General features: G+C 44.8%; 1 protein-coding gene across 6 annotated transcripts in view; it reads right to left on the bottom strand.

The window, feature by feature from the left end:
- Stacl (SH3 and cysteine-rich domain-containing protein) overlaps positions 1 to 21411 on the bottom strand; it is a 348123-nt gene that overhangs the window by 20984 nt on the left and 305728 nt on the right. For 3 of the 6 annotated variants that reach the window (XM_077644121.1, XM_077644119.1, XM_077644120.1), the window contains 5 exons: positions 19249 to 19304; positions 16515 to 16687; positions 14608 to 14689; positions 10982 to 11269; positions 2428 to 2451 (listed from right to left, as the gene is read on the bottom strand). In XM_077644121.1, the coding sequence (XP_077500247.1) occupies positions 2428 to 2451; positions 10982 to 11269; positions 14608 to 14689; positions 16515 to 16687; positions 19249 to 19304 (623 nt within the window). The remainder of the gene's footprint in view (positions 1 to 2427; positions 2452 to 10981; positions 11270 to 14607; positions 14690 to 16514; positions 16688 to 19248; positions 19305 to 21411) is intronic. The other 3 variants (XM_077644122.1, XM_077644124.1, XM_077644125.1) reach the window with 1 other exon arrangement.

Raw genomic sequence — 21411 nt, 5'->3', positions numbered from 1 at the left:
CCTTACTTTGTCATGGCGAAAGCAGAAACGACATGAACAGTCCAGCTTTGCGTTTGAAGACAGCTACAAGTCTTAATCTGCCAGGTGGGATGCTCACTGGGAAAATTCAAAGTGGCTCTGTGGTGAGGTCTTAACTGGTACAACACGTCATGTGACCTGGCCAGAGCTTCGCAAGACGAAATGCTTAATTTAGCATGTGTGAAAATTGGTATAGAGAGTTTTTTCTTCGAACACAGAGTTTTTTCTTCGAAAACACAGTGCGAACTCAGCCTTTGATGCTAACAAACTATTACACAAGTTCAGTGCATTTAAAACGCCGTAATCAACCTACATATGACCAATACAACAAAATAACTGGGACCGACAGACACGACTTGTGGTTACAGTTTCGAGTTCATAAAGCACCAAAAAGCTGAACAGCCTGCGAAACACCCTGCTTTGAATGCTGCCAGTCTACTTCTAACGGGCACTAATACTACTCGACAGCAGCATAAGCTGACTTGAGACAACCATACACCACACAAACAATCAACACTCATACACAGAAAGAGTCACACGCAGTTCGAATCTGTCTAGTGCATTATTGGTGCGTGACGGTCGGTGTTTTCAAATTACTTTGCAAGTTATGCATTAAAACTCAGCGTAAAGTACTAAGAGCTGAATTGTGGGACACAAAGAAACGAGCTACGCGTGAAGAGCAATACTTATTTACCAGCGGCACTTTCGCAGCAAGTCATAGAAGGAAAACTGGTGGCTGCACTTAACCACACGAATAAGATAGTGTGCGTAATTTCCCCTAACGACCCACTGTACCTGAACAATGAAAAACGTTCATAAAACATATTGCAGGTTGTATGAAGAATGCTTCTTTGCAAGATGCCCGTGGAGACAAGTCTTGGAAATATGACAATGTTACTCCATTAAAAACTAAGCTACGCTAGTTACCTGAACCATAAAATGGGGCCAATATTTGTGCCTTTTGTATACTTTGTGCAAGGATACTGCTGTGGTAGTTGAGACGGCGGTGCTCTGTCTAACACATAGAAAAACTCAACATCCACGATATCAGTTGGAGGTATGGTATTTCATGCTAGAAGCGGCAGTTCACGAGAAATTGTACCCGCGATAGCTCTAAATTCTCGCGATTTGCTTTTTTTGTCATTCAGAATATGACCCATGACTCAGTGATTACCGAGAGGTCGTAGTGCGGCAATGGTAACGGGAACGTGGATGATGTTGCAAAGGGCTCCTGATGTAGTCAGTGAGTTCCATTTTAAAGTCAAGGCTCTAACAACTGAAGCATTCCGCGGATAAGTTATCTAGACACCAACAAGGCTGAAACAGATAGCTGTTTACTTAAGTTCAAAATATTCAAAATTGCTGCAATTTGCAGGAGAGTGAACTTTGAACAATTGAATGGCATTGAACTGCACTGATATTGGCGTCTGTACCTGTTATCGCGCTGCAAGAAACAACCGTCTCATAAGCAGTTATGTTCACATCGCTTTTCCTTTTCTTAATTATGGCCGCATCATATAGCATTGTTGTGGTAGCCAATATGCTCAGCTGCAATCTGAAACGGCTAGACAGAAAACAATCGTACTGCTCCATAGTTAGAAGAATCTTAAAGATAGATATTATTACATTCCAAGTTAGTGAGCAGAAATATGATGGCAAAGAAAAACAATTTTAATGATTTATCTCATGAATTTAATGTCATGGTTCTGATTTATGGTAATATTTCGAACGAGGATACTTTCCACTGAAACCACTAAAATGCTAACACGTACTGCAATGAGGTTTATTTTTTTTTAGCGGAGGTTGTCATGTAATGAGTCGCAAAGAAATTCACCGACAAAGAATTGAACTCAAATTAAGAACGGCGCTTCTGTCTTTACTCTGGTGAAAAAAAACTGAAGAAAACAAAAAATGGCTGCTTAATTTTTACGCGCTGAGAAAAAAATCTATCAGACAATATGTCTCAAGCTTTCCTTTGTAGCCGTATGGCTGCGTTCGGGTGGATGCCAATGAGTAATTACTCCCTTATTACAAATTTACTCCACTCTGGAGGATTCCCCTAAACATTTGACCAGCATGTCTCAATAACGCTAATATCCGCTTTGGTTCAAGTTGAGGCGTACGCACAAGGCAGTCATTTTAATTATTGTGTTGGCTTTATAAAAAAAAAAACTTTCGTCGCTCATTAACTAACACACCGTAAGACCCGCTGAAAGACTGTGCATGCATCTTCACTTTCACTCTATTGGTAGTACGAAACGACAGATAAAATTTGTCACCACAACTCAAACACTGATAAAGCTAGTTTCGCAGCTAATTACTTCTCAATGGGGTGAGCTCACAAGCACAAGGACAGGACAAAGCGACAGACACAACGACAATACAGACGACACGAGCGACGCACACTACCTGATACTATCTGTCTCCAACGGGCTTTTGCAAAGAGCGGGCGTGAAAAGAAAAGACAAGAGTTAAGTTAAAATTCCGAGCGGGGTCAGGGCTGAAAGAGAGCAGAAAGCAAAGAAAGAAAAAGAAAGGTGGCCTGGGAAACGCTGCATGAAAATATGCCTTTGTTGTTGGCGAAAAGTAAGGAAGCAGCAAATTACTGTGAGTATGCCAACATTAGGAAAGTAAGGATATATGTACTGCACAAACTGAATGCTAGATAGAAATTGTGATGAATTCAGTACTCAGAAAAGTATTAATACTTGTTGGTAACGCGCTGTGTACCGAGGTGTTGGCGTTTAGCTTGCGCTAATGTTGAGAGGATACCTAACCCAGGAACGTTTGAAACGTGGTGCATTTGAAAGACAAAAAAAAAAGGCAGTACTAAAGTACTTTTTGAAGTGCCTTGTTCTGTGTAAACATCGACAGAAAATAAACCTAAACCTTTTCTCGAACATAAAGTCATATGATGAACGGCACAATTCCTCTTTTTTTCCTCACATTTGTAAAATATAATTGGATAAAGCACGTAGGCAGTGTCTTTATGAATAATCTTTCAATGTTGAAATGTTTGCGAGGCAAAACAGCATTGTTTGCAGCAATTTAACTAACTGAAATTCACCTGCTCGCAAAACGATGTTCTCGCACTGAAACGAAACAATTTCGAGAAAAAGATATCCTTGCGAAGTTATGCGCATACATGAACTCGAATAAACATCGTTACATAAATTCACACCACTTAAATGCAGAGTTGAGGAAATAATGTACTCAGGAAACTAGGTCAAGTTAAATGCTTGCAAAACCACTTGTTGAAAGTCGTAACGCTCGCTTGTTTATACTGACAATTCTTAGAAACTGCTATAATCCTGATGCGAGGATGCCAACTGCATTGTCACTTTTTGTAACGGAGGGCTAGCAATTTAGGCGTATATACGTGACCGCTACTCATAATGAAGAAACCGCAATGTAACCTTAATGTGTCGTCCAATTTAATATCTAAAAAAAGTGTGTAACATCTGAGCGCCACAAAAAAAATGAAATTGTGCTCGTCAACTGGCATAATTTCATACTTTCACTTTTGCAGTCACTGAAACACACTTCATGCTCACAAACATCATCAACAATTCAATTAGTCATTTGTGGAACAAAAAAAACAAACCCAAGCATGCACACAATCATCGCTTGTGCAACTACCACAACACGTGCTGGTGAAAAGGAGGCTTGGGAAAGGGTTACACATAAAAACAAGATGAAGGATGCAAAAAGAAAGGAAACAAGCAGAGTTGGTGCTAAAGACAGTTTTGTTGTTTGCTTGTATGTCGCTGGACATGGGTTGGGTCATTATGCTGTCGACCACACTCCCGTCTGCTTGCACTATAGACGTGCCTTCTGAGCAATGCTGGCAGGACATAAACAAAAAAAAATACGAAGAAGAACATAAGGCTGCTTATCCTTGCAGAAGCGCGGTATAGTCATGGACACTATGCAGTTGCCTCTATAAGCAGCACTTTATTCTAGCCACACTAGGCAAGCACGCTAATACAAACAGAAAAACAGTTATGAAGGAAGGTGCCGGAAGAGTGACAGGTAATCACGTTTCTCACAAAATCTGGTTACATTTTATTTCAGTGCTGGTGCTTTGGTTGCATAATTCTGTACTGCCGATTTGCAAAGAAGCTTTTCTATTTTAGTTCCGGTGCAACGACGGATTTATTTCCTTCGTGGAGAGGACACTCTGAAGTTTGCAACTGCAGATGTGTGACTTGATATCAAACTAAATGAATCCATCGACAAAAATGGTAATACAGTAAGAGGAAGTAAACAGGACAGCGCTGTCCTGTGTACCTCCGCTTCCTATGTTCCCATTTTTGTTGCCGATTTCATTATTTCTGATACGCACCAACTAGCCCCCATGGTTATCCTGTTGAGACCAGAGAGCATGACAGTTGTGAGCTCGAAATGAGTTTGTGCTTGCACGATAATAAATGCGCATAGCGTGGTGCCACTGAGGGATGCTCCTTGGGGTCTTAAAAGCCACGAAACAAAACAATATCCTCAGTCGCAAGAAGTATTTTTAAACTACACTGTAAACCTGATTAAGCCCACATGGCAGTCAAAAAGGAATAATTAAATTGTCCTCTAGCGAAATTCCTTCCACTTTTTAACTCAGGGTAGGCTGCCCAAGTCCCGGAGTAGATTTCTATCACTTAATATAAAGTGTGCTTACTATTTGCATTAGAAGCATATTCTCACTGCAAAGCATAGTTACTTGATGCAGTTAGCGATAGGAGGAAGCTTTTAAATGTGACACAGGAGGTCTTGAGGTTAGCGAATAGGGAAGGTTGAAACCTCGGTAAAAATCTTCGGAACTGCTTGAACTTCGCATGTTTCGAAAAAGGAATTTGTCTGCCTTGCAAACCGTAAGCGTTTCGTATCTTTAGTGATGAAAATGTATACCAGGACATAAACAGTATACCCTGTCCCTAGAAGGGAGTGGGCTAGAGGACAGATTACTCACTTTCTAATCCTATACAGGATAATTAGTGTTTACAGTGTACCAGAGGTGCTCCGGCGGTTAAACTACCATGCTCAGGGGAAAGCTGTGGCTACGAGGCTGCTTTTAACTCTGTAATTTAGACAAAGACTGCAGATGTCAAGAATCTATTTATGTCTCAGCTCACCGATTTCGCTTACTAGAAACGTGTGGACGTGACAACAAGTCGCTCTTCGGGCACACCAGGAAGCAGAAGCGTACGCCAAAGAGAGAGGGAGAGAAAAGGGTACAAGGGTGGCGGCCACTGAGGGCTGAAGCGCCAGGCTACTTTCTGCTCGCTACGGGCACTACGACAGCGATGTGGTTGCTTTCTCGTTCTTACTGCAAAGGAGGGAACGAGGAGGGCGGACGCTGTTTTCACGGAGTAGGCTGGCCCAGATTAACCTACGCCTTCCGCGCTCGAGGAGGCCTTGCTGAGGCCGCCGGACTTTTTAGGCTTAGATACCTTCTTGCGTCGTGGGGCGCGGCGGCCTCACCGATCGGTAGATGATGACGTGAAAAAGGGTGGGAAGAAAGAGAGAGAGAGAAAGAGAGAGAGAAAGGACAGAGACAAGACACGAGACAAGAGACCAGGGTAAGGACACGAGCGGGAGACAAGATGCACAGGCATGGCGCATGTGTTGCCACGTGACATCTGGTGCGGAGTGAGAGGGGAGTGTTTTTGACAACTGTAGTGTGAAGCACAAAGGAACGAAGGCAAACGCGTATTACTACACCCAGCACGTCAGGCTGCGTTGCTTGTGTTTCGTCGGATTCTTTTGAGACAGTTCGACTTTCTGTTAAACTGTGTATGATTTGTTATGACTGAGCTCTGTTCACTTTTCGTTGCTACTTTTACGACACTAATTCTTTTTTCAGTGTCGCGGTGTTTCTTTACATGCTGTTGTACCAACATGTCTTGTGAGAATCACAATGTTCCATCTATAGTGCTGTTTGTTTTCCCTACACCCGGCTCTCACTACACCGTTGCACATGTCACGCATCGCTGTTTTCACAGTGATATTTCCTGTGTTATGCTTCGCTGATTTAACATGCTTGCATATCTGCAGGCCGTTTTTTTTTCATACTGCCTCGTGAGTAACATGTAACTAAGGTCACGACTGCCACGCATGCACCATACTTTGAAGCCCTCAAACGGCATTCTGCATGTTGCTCTTCACTTTTGTAAGCTTGTGCTATGTGTGCTGTACATCGCTCAAGCATTTCCTTTGTGCTTCAGCTCGCGGTTGCCAGGAACACGTGCCGAAAGACTCAGATTCCAATGTTTTCCACAACGAGCAGGGCGTGGAGTTACTTTCGTACTTTCCAACCCTAATAGATTCAAGTTAGCGTGTGGAACCTTTCGCACGCTGATATCGTTGGGGGTGAGTAACAGTCATGTGGTATGATACAAGGTCAGAGGAGGTTTCTCGACAAATGATCGGGATCATATGTCCCTGTGAGGCAGATATGCGTTTTAGGCAGGCTACATGGTCGTGTGACTCTGGACCACGTGGCATGTCTCTATTCGGACAAAAAAAGGAAACAAAGTAAAGCTGCCCATTGGGACGGGCTTGTGAAAGGGAGGCTTGGGTAGTTTTTGCCAATATATGAAACAAACATGGTGCTGAGATCAAAGCAAAAGCAGCAGAGTGCAGAAACATTCCTAACTTCCAGCAGCACCACATAGCGTCGGGGCAGCGATGTTCTGAATGTCCAGAAGTGCCCTGCTGTCACAAGTGTTTAGCAGGGAGTAATTCAGCCATCTTTTTGTTTAAGAAATTTCAAATCTTAGAAGTGAATGCGTGCACTGAACTGGTCCACAGGGAAAGCTTAATGGAACTACTACTTCAACTTCACGCCCAGCTCGTGTTTACACTGGTTTATCAAGTAAGTTCAACGGTAGCAAAATACTTGCGCAAAGATGTTGTAATGCACAGATCGGGTAATAGAATGCAGCAGCAAGCATCATGTTCGGTCCAAACTTGTCCACGTGTTCTGTGCTTGGCGTGTAAAAATTTTACTCGTGGGATTTAGATCATCCGCATGCTCATAACGAGTTAGCTTAGCGCAGCTTTGTTCATCCTTTGCATAGACGAATAAATAGTGTTTATCCGCTGTGGATTTACATGCTCTTTAGTAATAGGAAGAATTTACTCTTGGCCAGAACGAAATAGTTTGCAAGCCACACCAACCTTCGTGGTGTAACCATGCAGCCGCTTTCACCTGCTACACTTACAATGATAGCAGCATGAAGGACTTTCTCCTTTACAATGAGAGGTTTAACTGAAAGCTCAGTCTTGAACAGGTGCCCAAAGGTACTGCTGCCCACCACTTGGGCTTGGGCTATGAAGGATATGTGGGTTGGGATATGGGCACTGCAATATTTTGTCGTGATCCAGTAACGTGTCATCTCATGTAACCATGACATGTCATTCATGCCATGTATCGAGTCATGTCGTTTGATGAGGGGTTGCATCAATACTTCCATGTCATGTCATGTGGTCCAGGGCATGTGTTTCATGTATATGAGCTTTCAACCCATATCTTACTCGGCACATGACCTCAATCACGTAGCATGATACTGTTGAGGATCACGAGTTAACTCGATGCATGGCATGACCATGTCGTTACATAATAGGGCCCACATCTCTATGTTGCAAACCTCAAACACATGTCTGTACACATGTCATGTGGTCATGCATGGTCATCTTATGTAATGCAGGCCATGTATCGGGTCATCTCACGTGACCGCGAATCAGATGACGTGCTTCAACACATATTTGAAACGCACGATCTGAGACGCGATAGAGATCGTGTGAACCTGGATCACATGACATGACCAGAAGCATCCCTTTGACCACATGCCATGACGCATAACATGACAGTGATAACAATGAAATGAACTCAGACCATGTGATTGAGGTGTGCTTGGTTGAATTACAACTACCCTTGTCCCATTTTTGCACTGACAGAGGGGAAAAAGGCATTTACAAATTGTGCTATTCATAGCCTTATAACAAAGCAACAGTTTATGTAGCAAAAGAAGTGATACAGGGCGGCTGGTTCACTGCCAAGCACATTGTCAGGCACATGCAGGAAATCAGTGGGCCTGTAAAGCGGGCATATTGTGCACCTTGGTGCAGCACAGATCAGCTTAAGTAAAAGGGCCAGCGAACAGGGACAAAAGACAACCACATCACAAATTGCTGGGAATAGACGCGAAAAGCATTGCTGGAGCCACTGAAACTCACGACCTTGATGAAAGAAGGCCAAAAGCATGTGCTTATTGGTGAAGAAAGGATAAATTGCCGCCTGAGCACCCATCGTTTCAGAATGAACATGCGAAACAGGTGAGGTACTCAGGGGCTTGGAACGAAATTACGTAAGTGCACCAGAAGAGACCATGGCGCTAGAAATAAAAATTCCATTGCTCTGCAAAAGAAAAGCTCAGGAAAAAGAGATTATTTTTGTCCTGTGCAGAAATTTTCCCACTTCGTGGGAGAATATGCTAAGGAACACTGGGCATACCTGACTGCTTGATAACTATGGTCATGGAATTAAGGCAACGACTTCTAAAGTTGTTATAACATGCCAATGAGCTTCTGCGCGTGTATAACTCTACACACAGCAATTTCACAGCTGCTGTTGTTAATGCAGAGCTCACTTTTTACCTTCCCTACTGGTGGTAAGGGCTAATTGAAAGGATTTATACATCAGTTCCATGCTCCTTGCCTATTAAAGCAAAATCTGTTTGATCTCACTCCTTTAGGAAAAAAAAAGATATAGAGAAATGCTGAGGCCTCTGATAACTCCTGCAAAGCTGGGCGTGGTGCCAAAGAGCACAGGTTTGGCGTTGTTTTGATTTACAAGTTCAGTGGCTCCAAGTAAAATGTGCACATTAAGATGCTAAGGTGCAAGAACACAGCACAAGGGACACGTGTGACAAGAAAAAAAAGAAAAGCATACAAGAACGACGAAAAGTTTGCGCAGTATCTCAGTAAAACAAATAAAGGAAAAGGCAGGAACCGTCACTGCCAGAGGCAGGATTTACGGCTTTCGTTTCGAGTGAGGTGCTATACTGGCGGATTCGCTCGTAAAGCTTTTTTAACCGCCATATTTCACGAAAACCTGCAAGAAGCAAACACATTTAGCAGCTGTTGTATACGCAGTCGGTCTGTAAGCTTGCATGCAGCAGAAAACAAAAATAGTTAATGACTGCAGAAAAAAATGTTAAAGAAGGCATGCGAAAATTCCTGAATCTGTCGCTCCCCGTCTAAAGAAATGTTCCTAAAGGAGCTGCTCTCTGGACTGAAAAATGGAAGTGAGTAGAAGATGCCTTTACATATTAAGACTGTGATTATTTATTAACTGAACTTAGTAATTGCTTGGCTTTCTTATACTAACGGCTTGACACAGCACTGAATCAATGGGAATGCTGACTTCGTTTGCAAGCATTTATAAAATCGCACGTTTGGTGCTCAATGTGTCATAAAGTTCATGTTGTCATCTTAAGTTGAGGCGATGGTTCGTCATCCTCTTAGTTGCAGTACTTGGATGACTGTGCAACAACTGAGCAACGGACCGATGGAGTTAAAAGATGCTCAACGATATGGCAGATGCTCTAAGAGTCTTGAAAACTCCAACGGACCCTCATAGAAAAATTGATGTTAGATCACTTTTCAGTAATTCCGGTGCCAAAGGTTATCCCGATCTAGTACACTTTTAATTATTTTTTCTCTGCGAGTACCCACCAGGCGGAAATCTGTGACAGTTCTTGCTGGCACATCAACAGGGCAACTAATATCTTTGGCCAGACGATATGATCAACAGTCTCGAAAATGGTGCTGAAAGCTAAGATAACAATGCTGCCACCAGGAGAGTTATTAGCTGATCATGAGCTAAAGTTATACAAAAAGCCTAAGTTCGCGTCACTTTGTTTATCTTGAATACATGTTCAGGATACCGACTGTGCTGCACCATGATTGCTAGGAGAACATGTATAAGTTCCGTCACTTCTCAAAAGAGGGTAGCAGAGTTTTCATTTAAAGCATGAACAACATAGATATATCGTATTTACAGGTTACTTACTTATTTAGAGGGACTGTGTAGGGGAACATCAGCACCGTTAATCTGTCATAAATCTAAACTCACGCGTATGCTGAGAGTGAATTTGTTATGCGTCTCTTAGATACAAGAAATCCCAGCATCCTTTGCTCCTTAACGAAGCGACCTCCTGTCTAGCAGTTATCGAGCGGATGCTCTGGATTGTCAGTAATGCCGTGCAATTGTTGAGCTGCATTAAACAGCTCATTTGACCACCACAAGTGGCGCGACAATTTCCAGGCCTTCATGTTCTTGGAACCATCAGTCTGCCGGATTTTCAAACTTGAATATCCGCCAGGATTTTCGAATCTTGGCGATTAATGTGCCGTAGCTTCGGCCTGTATACTTTGTTGCACACATTGTTGGCACTGATGTGGAAGCTATACAGCTGGATACTGCCAACCGAGAGTGAATTCTCAGAGCCATTCGCGCATTAGGACGCAGCACAATTCGCAGGCGCCCTCTAGCTTTGGTGCTTTCTTATGGTGGGGTATGATGATCATCATAAATGACAGGCACAGATGCGTAAGCTGGCATGGAAGATGCTAGTTAGGCCCCTGAACTGTCAAGATGAGAGGAGCTGTAACTTACAATTTTGAATTTTGAAGCAGGCTATAGGGTATCCCAATGTATACACAGATAGATGGGATAAAATAGATTCGGTGTGGGAAAACATAGACTAGATATATGACACAGAGATTAGATGTAGGAAAACAAAGTAGCTAAAGCTGCACACCGAGGCGGGGACAGTAAAGATTTAGGTGGTAAGTGCAACTTATAACTGCTCTACTCCGAATTCGTTATGCCCATTTCCAATTTCTTGGAGAGGGAGAGCGCACTGTCCGGCGTGCCACGCAAGGTGGCGCTTGTTCCGCTCACCAGAGGACGACGGATGGTGCTGGTGTGAGGAGACGGTGAGCATGTGCGAGGAAGAGGAGGAGGCTGACGAGGAGGCGTTGGAGCGGGGCCGTCGTTGCTGCAGTGACGCCACGCTCGACGAGACGCTACTGCTTCCCCCGCCCCCGTCACCGACCCTGTCCGCCGCCAGACGGGAGAGGGCCCCCTCGCCCCCTCCTCCTCCCCTGCGGGAGCTGCCGCCGAGGTCGCCGGCCTGTTTCAGCAGCTGGTAGATGGGGTCCACCGCATCAGGCGTGGCACTCGGCGTCTCTGTTGCACACAGGGAGAAGACAGATAAGGTGCATGATCACCGCCAAGAGATCGAGGCCAGTAACGTACGCCCTTCCTTATAAGCTAGGTAAAGCTCGCCTGAAGCCAACGCCTAGCACTCAGAGTCAACTACACATTTAACGACTGCATTGACGTATGTTTTCGCTGGAGAAATATGTCAATCAACACAACTTTGTTCACCAAATTGTGCGGATGATTTTTTAATGCGAAAGCATTACTAGTCTATATCGGTGAAAGGTGTCCGCAAATGTGGAAGAAAAATGTAAAAGATGTCGAGATCTGAGAGCTCGAGATCTAAGGGCTACTGTACCCTTTCCTTTCATCAAAAAATTAATGTGGATTAGCTCAGCTAATCCAGGATATACAAAGCGAAAGATGTCGGCGTTCACTGTGTTCATTGGCGTTGGCGTTGACAATGTTCTAAACGGCAATGGCTTTGAGGAAAGGAAGGGCGCATAACTGGCTCCCTGGATATGCGGACGCCTCATTCGTGCTTTGATACATGTGGCGATGGTGAGAGAGAGAGATGTGGCCTGAATGCATTAGCGCTGACAGCGTTGTGGCTGACATGCGACACTGCAGCAATAGCTAGGCCGCAGCGTTCATTTGGTGATCAATCTCTTGCGATCAACCATTAACCCACCGCGGTGTGGCTCAGTGGTTAGGGCGCTCGGCTACTGATCCGGAGTTCCAGGGTTCGAACCCGACCACGGCGGCTGCGTTTTTATGGAGGAAAAATGCTAAGGCACCCGTGTGCTGCGCGATGTCAGTACACGTTAAATATCCCCAGGTGGTCGAAATTATTCCGGAGCCCTCCACTACGGCACCTCTCTCTTTCTTTCTTCTTTCACTCCCTCCTTTATCCTTTCCCTTACGGCGCGGTTCAGGTGTCTAACGATATATGAGACAGATACTGCGCCATTTCCTTTCCCCCAAATTGAATTATTATTATTAACCAATAACTGCATGCCGCCTCCCAGGGTGGCAGGGAAGTCGGGCTGCCTATCAAGGGCAGGCTTTTGCAGTTGGACACCAACGCCACGTACATGAAAGCGAGATTGAGGTTTCCACTGTCCCCCGCCGCGGTGGCTCAGTGGTTAGGGCGCTCGACTACTGATCCGGAGTTCCCGGGCTCGAACCCGACCGCGGCGGCTGCGTTTTTATGGAGGAAAAACGCTAAGGCGCCCGTGTGCTGTGCGATGTCAGTGCACGTTAAAGATCCCCAGGTGGTCGAAATTATTCCGGAGCCCTCCACTACGGCACCGCATTCTTCCTTTCTTCTTTCACTCCCTCCCTTATCCCTTCCCTTACGGCGCTGTTCAGGTGTCCAACGAAATATGAGACAGATACTGCGCCATTTCCTTTCCCCAAGAACCAATTATTAATTATTATTATTTCCACTGACCCACGGAGCCGGTTGTGCGCCTTTCCTTTCGTGAAAATGAACGGCCTTTGCAAAGTTGTCAACGCCAATCAACTCTATGAACGCCGTCAGCTCACTTGTTTTGTTTGGGTTTTGAGGAACGGAAATGGCACAGTAACCGTCTCACATATTTTGGTGGACACCCGAACCGCGCCGTAAAGGAAGGGATAAAGGAGAAAGGGAAAGAAGAAAGAGAAAATGGGAAGTTGGATGTTGAGGAAAAGGCGAAGCGCTGCGCAGCGGCGGAACTCCTGTGGCTCGGTGCTACTAGTGACGCATGCGCAGTAGTGACTAGGGAGCGAGAGAGAGAGAAATATCCGCGGCGAGGCGCGCGTTGTGACGTCATGTGCCTCCTAGGAGCACCGCCAACTCGAAATCGCAAGTTCGCGGCCAGTAAAGCTTTCGCTTTAAAACGTTTGCTTTCCTCAAAACACATGCTTTCACGGGGTTGATGCGTCCACCGAGATGTCGAGATCTGAGAGCTACTGCGGCCTTTCCTTTCGTCGAAAACATTTCCTTTCCTCAAAGCACATGCTTTCGCCGAGTTTAGGTGTCCACCGAGATGTCGAGATCTGAGAGCTTGTGCGGCTTTTTCTTTCGTCAAAAACATTTCCTCTCCTCAAAACACATGCTTCGCTTTCCTCCACGTAAGCAGACTTAAGCGCCACCAGAATGGTTTTCCGAAAAGTTGCCAGCACTGATTCTTCAGTGTCTGCTTTCACTACCAGACCACTCCTGTCTGCCCCATGTTTCATGATCATCAAGCCGCATGAAATGACGTCATCACATACCAAGGTCCCACGACCTAATGTAATCAGTGACGTAACCCATGAAAATTAAGGCCACATGACACTTAATGATCTCAGTTGATGGCCTGACCTATTAATGTGAAGCATGGGTCACATAGCCCATGGCTGACAATAATGTGTGACATGTGGATGACCAATATGTTAACCTCCGAACACAATTTCTTGTCACAGCTGATGCAGAAAATCGTGTCACATTACGTTAACGCGTCTGCAGCTTCTTCATCTCCAACAAGTTCGGACAAAAATTTTGAGAATCGGTAAACTGTAAGATAATTTTATAGAATCATTGAAGGCAATGGTCTATTCTTCTAATCGGTAGCAACGTCTTTCTGTGAAAGTGTTTCCATCGATCGCATCGAACAGTTCAGACTACCATAGAAAACCAATGGGGAATGCATTTGACGATAGCAAAAACTTTAATAGAAAAAAAATTCAAGACTGCCGATGGATTATCTGCGGATATATTGATTGTTATAGTGGAATCTTGTATGAAAAAATCTGCGTTCGCAAAAAGGTTTCCCGAGCAAAAATATTTTTGTCCAGAATTGTCGGGCATGGTCTGCGCCGTGTGCACTGAAAGTTGCAATTGGGATGCCATGTACGCCGAAGCAGTCACGTATATTACGCCCCTGAAGACGTACACTAGTTGTCAAAAGTACACAGGCCACGAGGTTTGCTACTGGACACTGCCTGCGATGCTCATCACGCCTTTGGATTTAAGAAATTGCACTAATTTCAGAAAACCTCAGTCCACGGGTAAAAAAACCGTGGGCTGTAGATTTTTGACCAAGAATGTTGCTCTTGCAGATTATGTCCAGAAACAGATGATACGCTTCAATTTGTTTGTTTTCATTTTATGAAACTATCTTATTTCACAAAAGAAGCAGCCTGTGAAGGAATAGGATGCCAACACTTCAACCCAAATGTCCAAATGAACGAGATGACGGTTCCTATTTGTACCTGTTGTTGGTGGCTGTTTGATAGACACTGAGTTTCGAAGATTAGCTACTTGATGGGAACGATAACGAGAGGGAGAGAAAAGGGTAATTAAAACATAAAATAAATGCGTGGAAGATGCCACTCACTTTCTTCCTCAGGTTCGGCTGGGATGATCTTGGTCTCAATTTCTGACGCTGACCGCTGCCTTCGAAGCAGCCTGGGCTTGGGCTGCAGCGATAAAGGTAATCGAAGAGAAATTTGTGGTTCTTAGTCGGTATTGCTCGCACTGAAATGTCAAGAGCATAGTAGACCTTTCAGTGAAATTTAACGTGGCCAACTGGTGAAACTTACACTATAACGAATCTATGGATGTGGTCTTTGTAAGCTGTGAACAGCACTAAGGTCCGTTGAAACTTCACCAATAATACATGCAATTCATAACCAATTAGTCAAGAAACTGCGCTTAAATATGCTATAAATTGTTTACAATAACGAACCAGGGTTTTTCAAAGGGGGAGTGAAAAAACACTAAACACAAAAGCAGCCATGTGGAGAAGACCAACTCTGTTCCTGTCAACAAGGAATAGTAAATGCGCTGGATTCAAAGAAGGGTAGATCAAAAACGAGTATATGAGCAGCCTTCGATTTGCTGTTGACACCATCCTGTTATGTACGCACCGGATGAACGACAAGAAATAACCGAGGACATAAACAAAGTACAAGTGTAGGCCTCATTGTTGACATGAGAAAAACAGAAGTAATTATAAACATTTTGACAAAGGTGCAAGAGTTTAGGATGCCATCCTCGTGTACTAGAAGCAAAAAAGTATACTAATCTATAGGTCAAGTTGTCACGGCACATTATAATTAGTACGTAAAAGAAATTGCTGCGTTAATAAGCATGGGTTGGTCTGCGTTTGGCAGCCGCTCCTACGGTATCCACAACAATTTGTTGGTAACCGCAAAAAGAAAATTCATTATCGATGTTTACCATTCCGGTATTCACCTACAGACGCGAGCTATCGAAAAAGCTCAAGCGGAGACAAAGTATCACGCAAGGAGCAATGAAAAAGGGAATGATATGTGCAATGAAAATGAAAGCAGAATATAGCACAAATAAAAAGTGAGTTGATGAAGGCCTAGCCAAAATTTAGGAGTTGGAAGTGGATGTGGGCAGGACATGCGAAACACAGAACTGGAAATCACGCGACTGACTGCATATTAAAGGGCAACTGCATAGGTTTTAGAAATCGACTAGCTTAAAGCGGTGCAATGTGTGAAACTTGCAGGTAAAGCATGCGAAATCCTTTTGGGCTAGCATTTGAAATGGTGACGTAATCGCCGATTAAAATCACGACGGCCTTCAAGCTTCTCCGCAGCACACAACACTAAGTGCGGGGCGCCTGATAACGTCACCGAGGTTATCAATACATTTCCAGCTCATAAACGCCTGCTCTCAAGAAAAAAAAACCAATGCCACAGAAGCCAAAGCCCGCCGAGCGTTGTTTGGCAGCATCCAACGATTCACGGCAAGGTGTGGCTGACGGCAGTGCTACTTTAAAATCATACCTTCCATGACGATACACTAAACTTCCCCGCACTCCTTTGTTGCTTTGAGAAGAAGCCTAAAAGTCAATCCTTTGTTACGTCACTATTTTAAATGCTAGCGCAAAAATACTTGGCATGCTTCACCTACAGCCTGTATAGATTTGAATCCTTGAATATTTCGAAATTCTCAAAAGGTGATGCAGTGGCCCTTTAAGAGAAGTATGACCCAGCTGAAGGTGGCAAGGATTCGGGTGGCGTCTCTTTCCTGCAGCTCATCTGCAGCCCGTCTGAAATCTATGGAGTGGATTCAAGGAAAGAAGTCTAAGAGAGACCCATCCGAGTATTGTGGAGTGGAAACGAGAGATGTAGTAGTAAAAGTATGTGCGGCTAAACTTCACGGAGCTTCGAGTGGAGTCGATGGAAGAGGTCCCAGATATACAGGGTGTTATGACGAAGTGAAGGCAAGCGAAGAAGGGAAAGGGGCGAGACAGGAGTTAGTTCGCACCTGGCACCGGCCGGCTTTCTCCTGACACTCGGCGTGCACGTTGTACTTGCAGAGCTTGCACTTGAGTCCCTGGCGAACGTGGCCGCGCAGGATCTCGCGGCACACGTCGCACGCGGCCACCTTCTTGTAGGTGTACTCCTGGAACACATGCTGGCCCGTGTCCCAGGACACTCCTGCACGCCACACACGAGACAGCGGTTACTGGCTACGCAACCACTGTATCGTACGATGTGCGAGTTTCATCATCATCATCATCATCATCATCATCATCATCATCATCATCATCATCATCATCATCACAATCATCAGCCTTACTACGCCCACTGCAGGGCAAAGGCCTTTCACATGTCTCTCCAGTTAACCCTGTCCTTTGCCAGCGGCGCCCACCGTATGCCCGCAAACTTCTGAATCTCATCCGCCCACCTAACTTTCTGCCGCCCCCTGCTACGCTTGCCTTCTCTTGGAATCCACTCCGTTACTCTTAAGCACCGGCGGTTGTCTTGCCTTCGCATCACATGCCCTGCCCAAGCCCACTTCTTCCTCTTGATTTCGACTAGGATGTCATTAACTCGCGTTTGTTCCCTCACCCACTCTGCGCGCTTCCGGTCTCTTAACTTTACACGCCTCCTTTTTTTTCCATAGGTTTAACGTTCTGAAACAGCTCAAAGGTTATGAGAGATGCCGCAGTATAGGACTCTGGGTTAATTTCGACCACCTGAGGTTCTCTAAGATTTATATCGCTGGGGTGGCGGTTGGCTGAGTACCTCAAGAAAATGGCCAAATTCCGCGCAAGTGCCATTTTGTGTCATACAAAGTGCTTTTATTCTGAGATTCCTCAGTCACTATTAAGTGTAGTGAAACTAATTACTTTCACGACGTTGTGCATTGCCAAGGTACAGCGACAGTTTGACTAGGGAGGCTTGAAAGCTCGGGCCACCCGTGAATCCAGTGAGCGGTGTCAACACGGCTTTAGATCCGCTATCGAATGAGGAGGTGGCATCATTGGAGTGTTGATTTCGGCAGTTAAAAGAGGCTGCATATTATCTTTTTTTTCTTTGCAGCACAGAAGCGCTCGACTTTCGAATAAAACTTCAATTTTTAGTGTAGCATTGCCCCCCCCCCCCCCCTTCTTTGCCAGCTGTTGCAAACTTTGTTGCTGAGCTTCTAACTACCGCAGTGCGCACCGAATCACGGAAGTATCTATAAACTACCTCACATCTTCACCTCATTGGGAAAAGGAAGAAACCTCAATGCTTCCATACAAATCTTCATTTAGAGTTGAGTCAGCAGCCATTATCGGCGGAATGAAGGGGGGGGGGGGGGTGAGGGGAAGCGGTATGAAATACACAGCACACCCATCACCTTTATAGCACCAGCTACAACAGCCTGCAAGCGTTCAACAAAAAGGAGAACTTCAGTCCGGTGTTCGTGTTGTTGCATGCAGACACGTGTAGAAGGAGCGTACAGGCGTGGATGTAAGTACACGAAGCACGCTATTCCGTTCTAAGTGCAGTCACGCCATCCCTAAGCGAAATGAAGAAACATTGATTTTCCATAAAAAGGGCACCTGCATCCCCTACCAGTGTGCGCGCAACAAAGCTGGCAGTGCCGGTTTTACAACGCGCGACAAATGTTGGGGGGCAATAGCGTGCACCGTGCACATTTGTGCGCCCGTGTACGTAAAGCGCGTGCACCTCAAAACCGTGTTTAACAAGATGAGAGTTAATTATTACATCACCTTGCACTCATCTGGTAGGAGTGCGCTGCTCAAGTTCTGTGCAGAAAACCCTCCGTTTGCACGCAGCACACGCACTCACTCTACACGAAACTCGTAATTCTTCAACGTGAAGAATTACGTAATTCTTCAACGTATTTCAACGTAATTCTTCAACGTATACGTAATTCTTCAAAGTGAAGAACATATGATTCCAGGGTAGATTTGCATAGAATCCGTGCTCTTGGGGTCTTGAAGTCGGCAAACTTGACTCGGGCATATATTTACGGATGAATTCCGTGAAAGAAAAAAACCTGTTTTGGTAAATGTAGTCGGCAAAAAGATCTACGGCTCAAAGTTCCGTTTAGCCCCGGCCGGCGATGCGGACAGTTGTGAATGTCTAGTGCCAACAAGAAGCCAGATGCACAGTCTTGGCCAAAAGTCTTAAGGCCGCAGCGTTCAGGTGCAGCGAAATAAATGTTCCTATAGAATGCTCCGTGTAACGGATCATTCAAAGCACTAGTCAAGCAGGAAGCTTCTCAACAGCAAGAGGAAACCTTCTGCTAGCACTTCAGGGTCATTCGGTCTTTAATATTGCCGTAATGGCTTTGTTATGCGGCTGAATCGATAAGCCTTTGGACTTAAGACTGTTGAGCAAGACTGTACATCGAACAGATGATTCGTTAGAGCCCACAAAGGGGGGGGGGGGGGGGGGGGGAGCCGAAGACGCCGCGAATGTGCTGGCCTACAACGCTAAGTGCGTCCGGAAGCTTCTGCTGGTGCTTAACCTCGCTGTAACATATCTTACTATCTGAAACTTCGTACGGTGCTTTTCGGTCGATAGTTCTCGTTTTAACGCGGCCATTCTCAGCAGCAGCTGTCCACTCCGTGAGGTCTGGCTTACAGAGCACGCTCTGTTGTTGGGACTATTGTTACCAACAACAACAAAAAAGAAAGAACATGGAGTAAGGCACTCAGTTAGCAACCGACTCCGACAATCGACCCCGTGGTTATTCTTACCTGCGCCGCCAGCGCCGCCAGCGGCGTGGCTTCCCTTTCGGTCCGACCCATCTGGCCTGCGTAGAGAAGAGAAATCGAGGTCGGATTAGTTCGGGTACCAGACCTGCAGGATTTTTTTTCTTTTGACTCAAAATAACTTGTAACGACTTTCGACCATTAAAGTGTTTGAAGAAAACACGGGGCTCGCATCAGTTATTACGCACTTCACTACACCAACGGTGAACTAACGTTGGGAATATAAAGTGTTAGCGCATGTGTCTTACTGAAGGCTGTCTGCAAGGCAAGAACTTATTGAGCCCAAGACCTCCTGAACTGCAGACCTGCACATAGGGCAGGGGTTCTATGGAGCAGCGTGCGTCAATTTTCATTAGCTTTTTGGCCTCGGTTGGCATGTTCGTCTGCTATGATAATCACGAGCGTCTGCAATTTCATACGTGCTATTTGAGCACATTTACGTTGTGTTTCTCTGCTCTCTCAATACCAGCAATGAAAAAAGCCGTAATGACAATTGTTTCCGCTCTCACACAGCAAAAAAAAGCGTGTCCGGAGCGTTGTGCACTCTTTCATTTTGTCCGCACCATCGCACCTAGCATAGATAAATTGATGTTGATAATCCCATGAACAAACGATAAAAATGTCTTATGTGAAAGAAAATGATGGAGGAGGCCATTTTCCAAATAGGTATATATTAGCGCCGCACCGCCAATAGTGTTTCTATGCTAGCGACAAAAGTCATGAACTAGGACGTGTATGCTACAGCAGTGCCACCTGTGCAGGTCTGTACTTCAGTAGGTCTTGCTTGAGCCCAGGAACGAATTTTATGCTCAGGCTGAAGTGAATTTAAGCTGCAGGTTTTGAGTCAGACATGTTGGCTATTTCAAGGCCCGAGACCAGTGTCATGGAAACATTGAGATAACCACGTTTGCATTAAAGGAGTACAGATAACTTCTTTGTTTAGAATGTTGCATAAGGCATTGGTATACATGAATAACTGCGTTGAATTTGCATATATGCCCATTAAACTGCGCAAAATTGAAGCTCTTCTCTCTAATATAGACTGTTTGAACTTAAGCAACCGAACGGTAACTAAGACGCCAAAGTTCAGGTGAGGCCCCATGAGGCAAAAAAAGTGCGATTAATCACTGCTATTGCTTTAATTCACTAAAAATCTTACGTTAGACTGCCCAAAAAGCCGGAATAACAATGAATGAACAAACAGACAATATCGATGATTTATATACCTCGTGTGACCTTCCCTAAACTTCCTCGCCATAGCCACCAAAAAGCATGGGAGAAGAAATTCAATAGTTTTTTTATCCAGTATGTGGAGTTACACATGGCAATTTATGCTTACTAAGATGCTGCACATTATCACGAAAAGAAAGCTCGACCTTCAAATTTGTCTGTACTCTTTTAACGACGACATAGCAGATGTTATAGGCTTACTGCTCGACATAAGTAGAACAAAAGGGAAGAAATACTGAAAACTCGATTGCCTGAAGTTGTTACACTAGAGCCAAAGAAGCGATCGGGTGAACTAATATCGGCAACAGTTGGACAAATAAGTTAGTGATTCCAGCCGAGGTTCCTCTAAGCTATACCTTGAGCTGTTTAATTCTTTATGTAAAGTTTAAAATCGAGACGGACTGCAGTGCGAAGCACAGCTTTACACAACTTTTTAATGACTTTACGTTAATTTCATTATGACTTTGGGGCAACCGCTCTAGGTGCGTGCTGGATATGTATGCTGCCGTGGCGAGCTTATATTTTGCCTACCATACGTAAGAAAGAAAATTTGCGAAACATCTGTGGCCAAAGAGTTTCTCAAGGCTACCTAGAGGTGGCGCTCCACTTCATACACCGTGGAAAGGCGTAGGAATGCCGGGAAGATGAAGTTTCGTATTTGACTTCGCTATTGCTGGGCGTGAAATGTGGATTTAGCCTTAACAGTACGACTTTTCTTGTGGTGATTATCAAAGAAATGCTCTGAAAGTTTCCATACCAGACTTAACTTCGTCCGAGCTTTCACTTGTGTTAAACTTATTGAAGAAATGAAAAATCCGCACAGAGGAGATCATCACAGCGCAGCTACCGAATCGAAGCTTGTATTCATGTTTTCGGCCCCAAACTAGCCAAGACAAATACGCAACCTCGTCTTCCCGG

The sequence above is a fragment of the Amblyomma americanum genome, chromosome 11 (assembly GCF_052857255.1).
Source record: "Amblyomma americanum isolate KBUSLIRL-KWMA chromosome 11, ASM5285725v1, whole genome shotgun sequence".
NCBI classification, from domain to species: Eukaryota; Metazoa; Arthropoda; class Arachnida; order Ixodida; family Ixodidae; genus Amblyomma; species Amblyomma americanum.
Note: the sequence above shows the minus strand (reverse complement) of the source record. Positions and strands in the feature narration are given on the sequence as shown.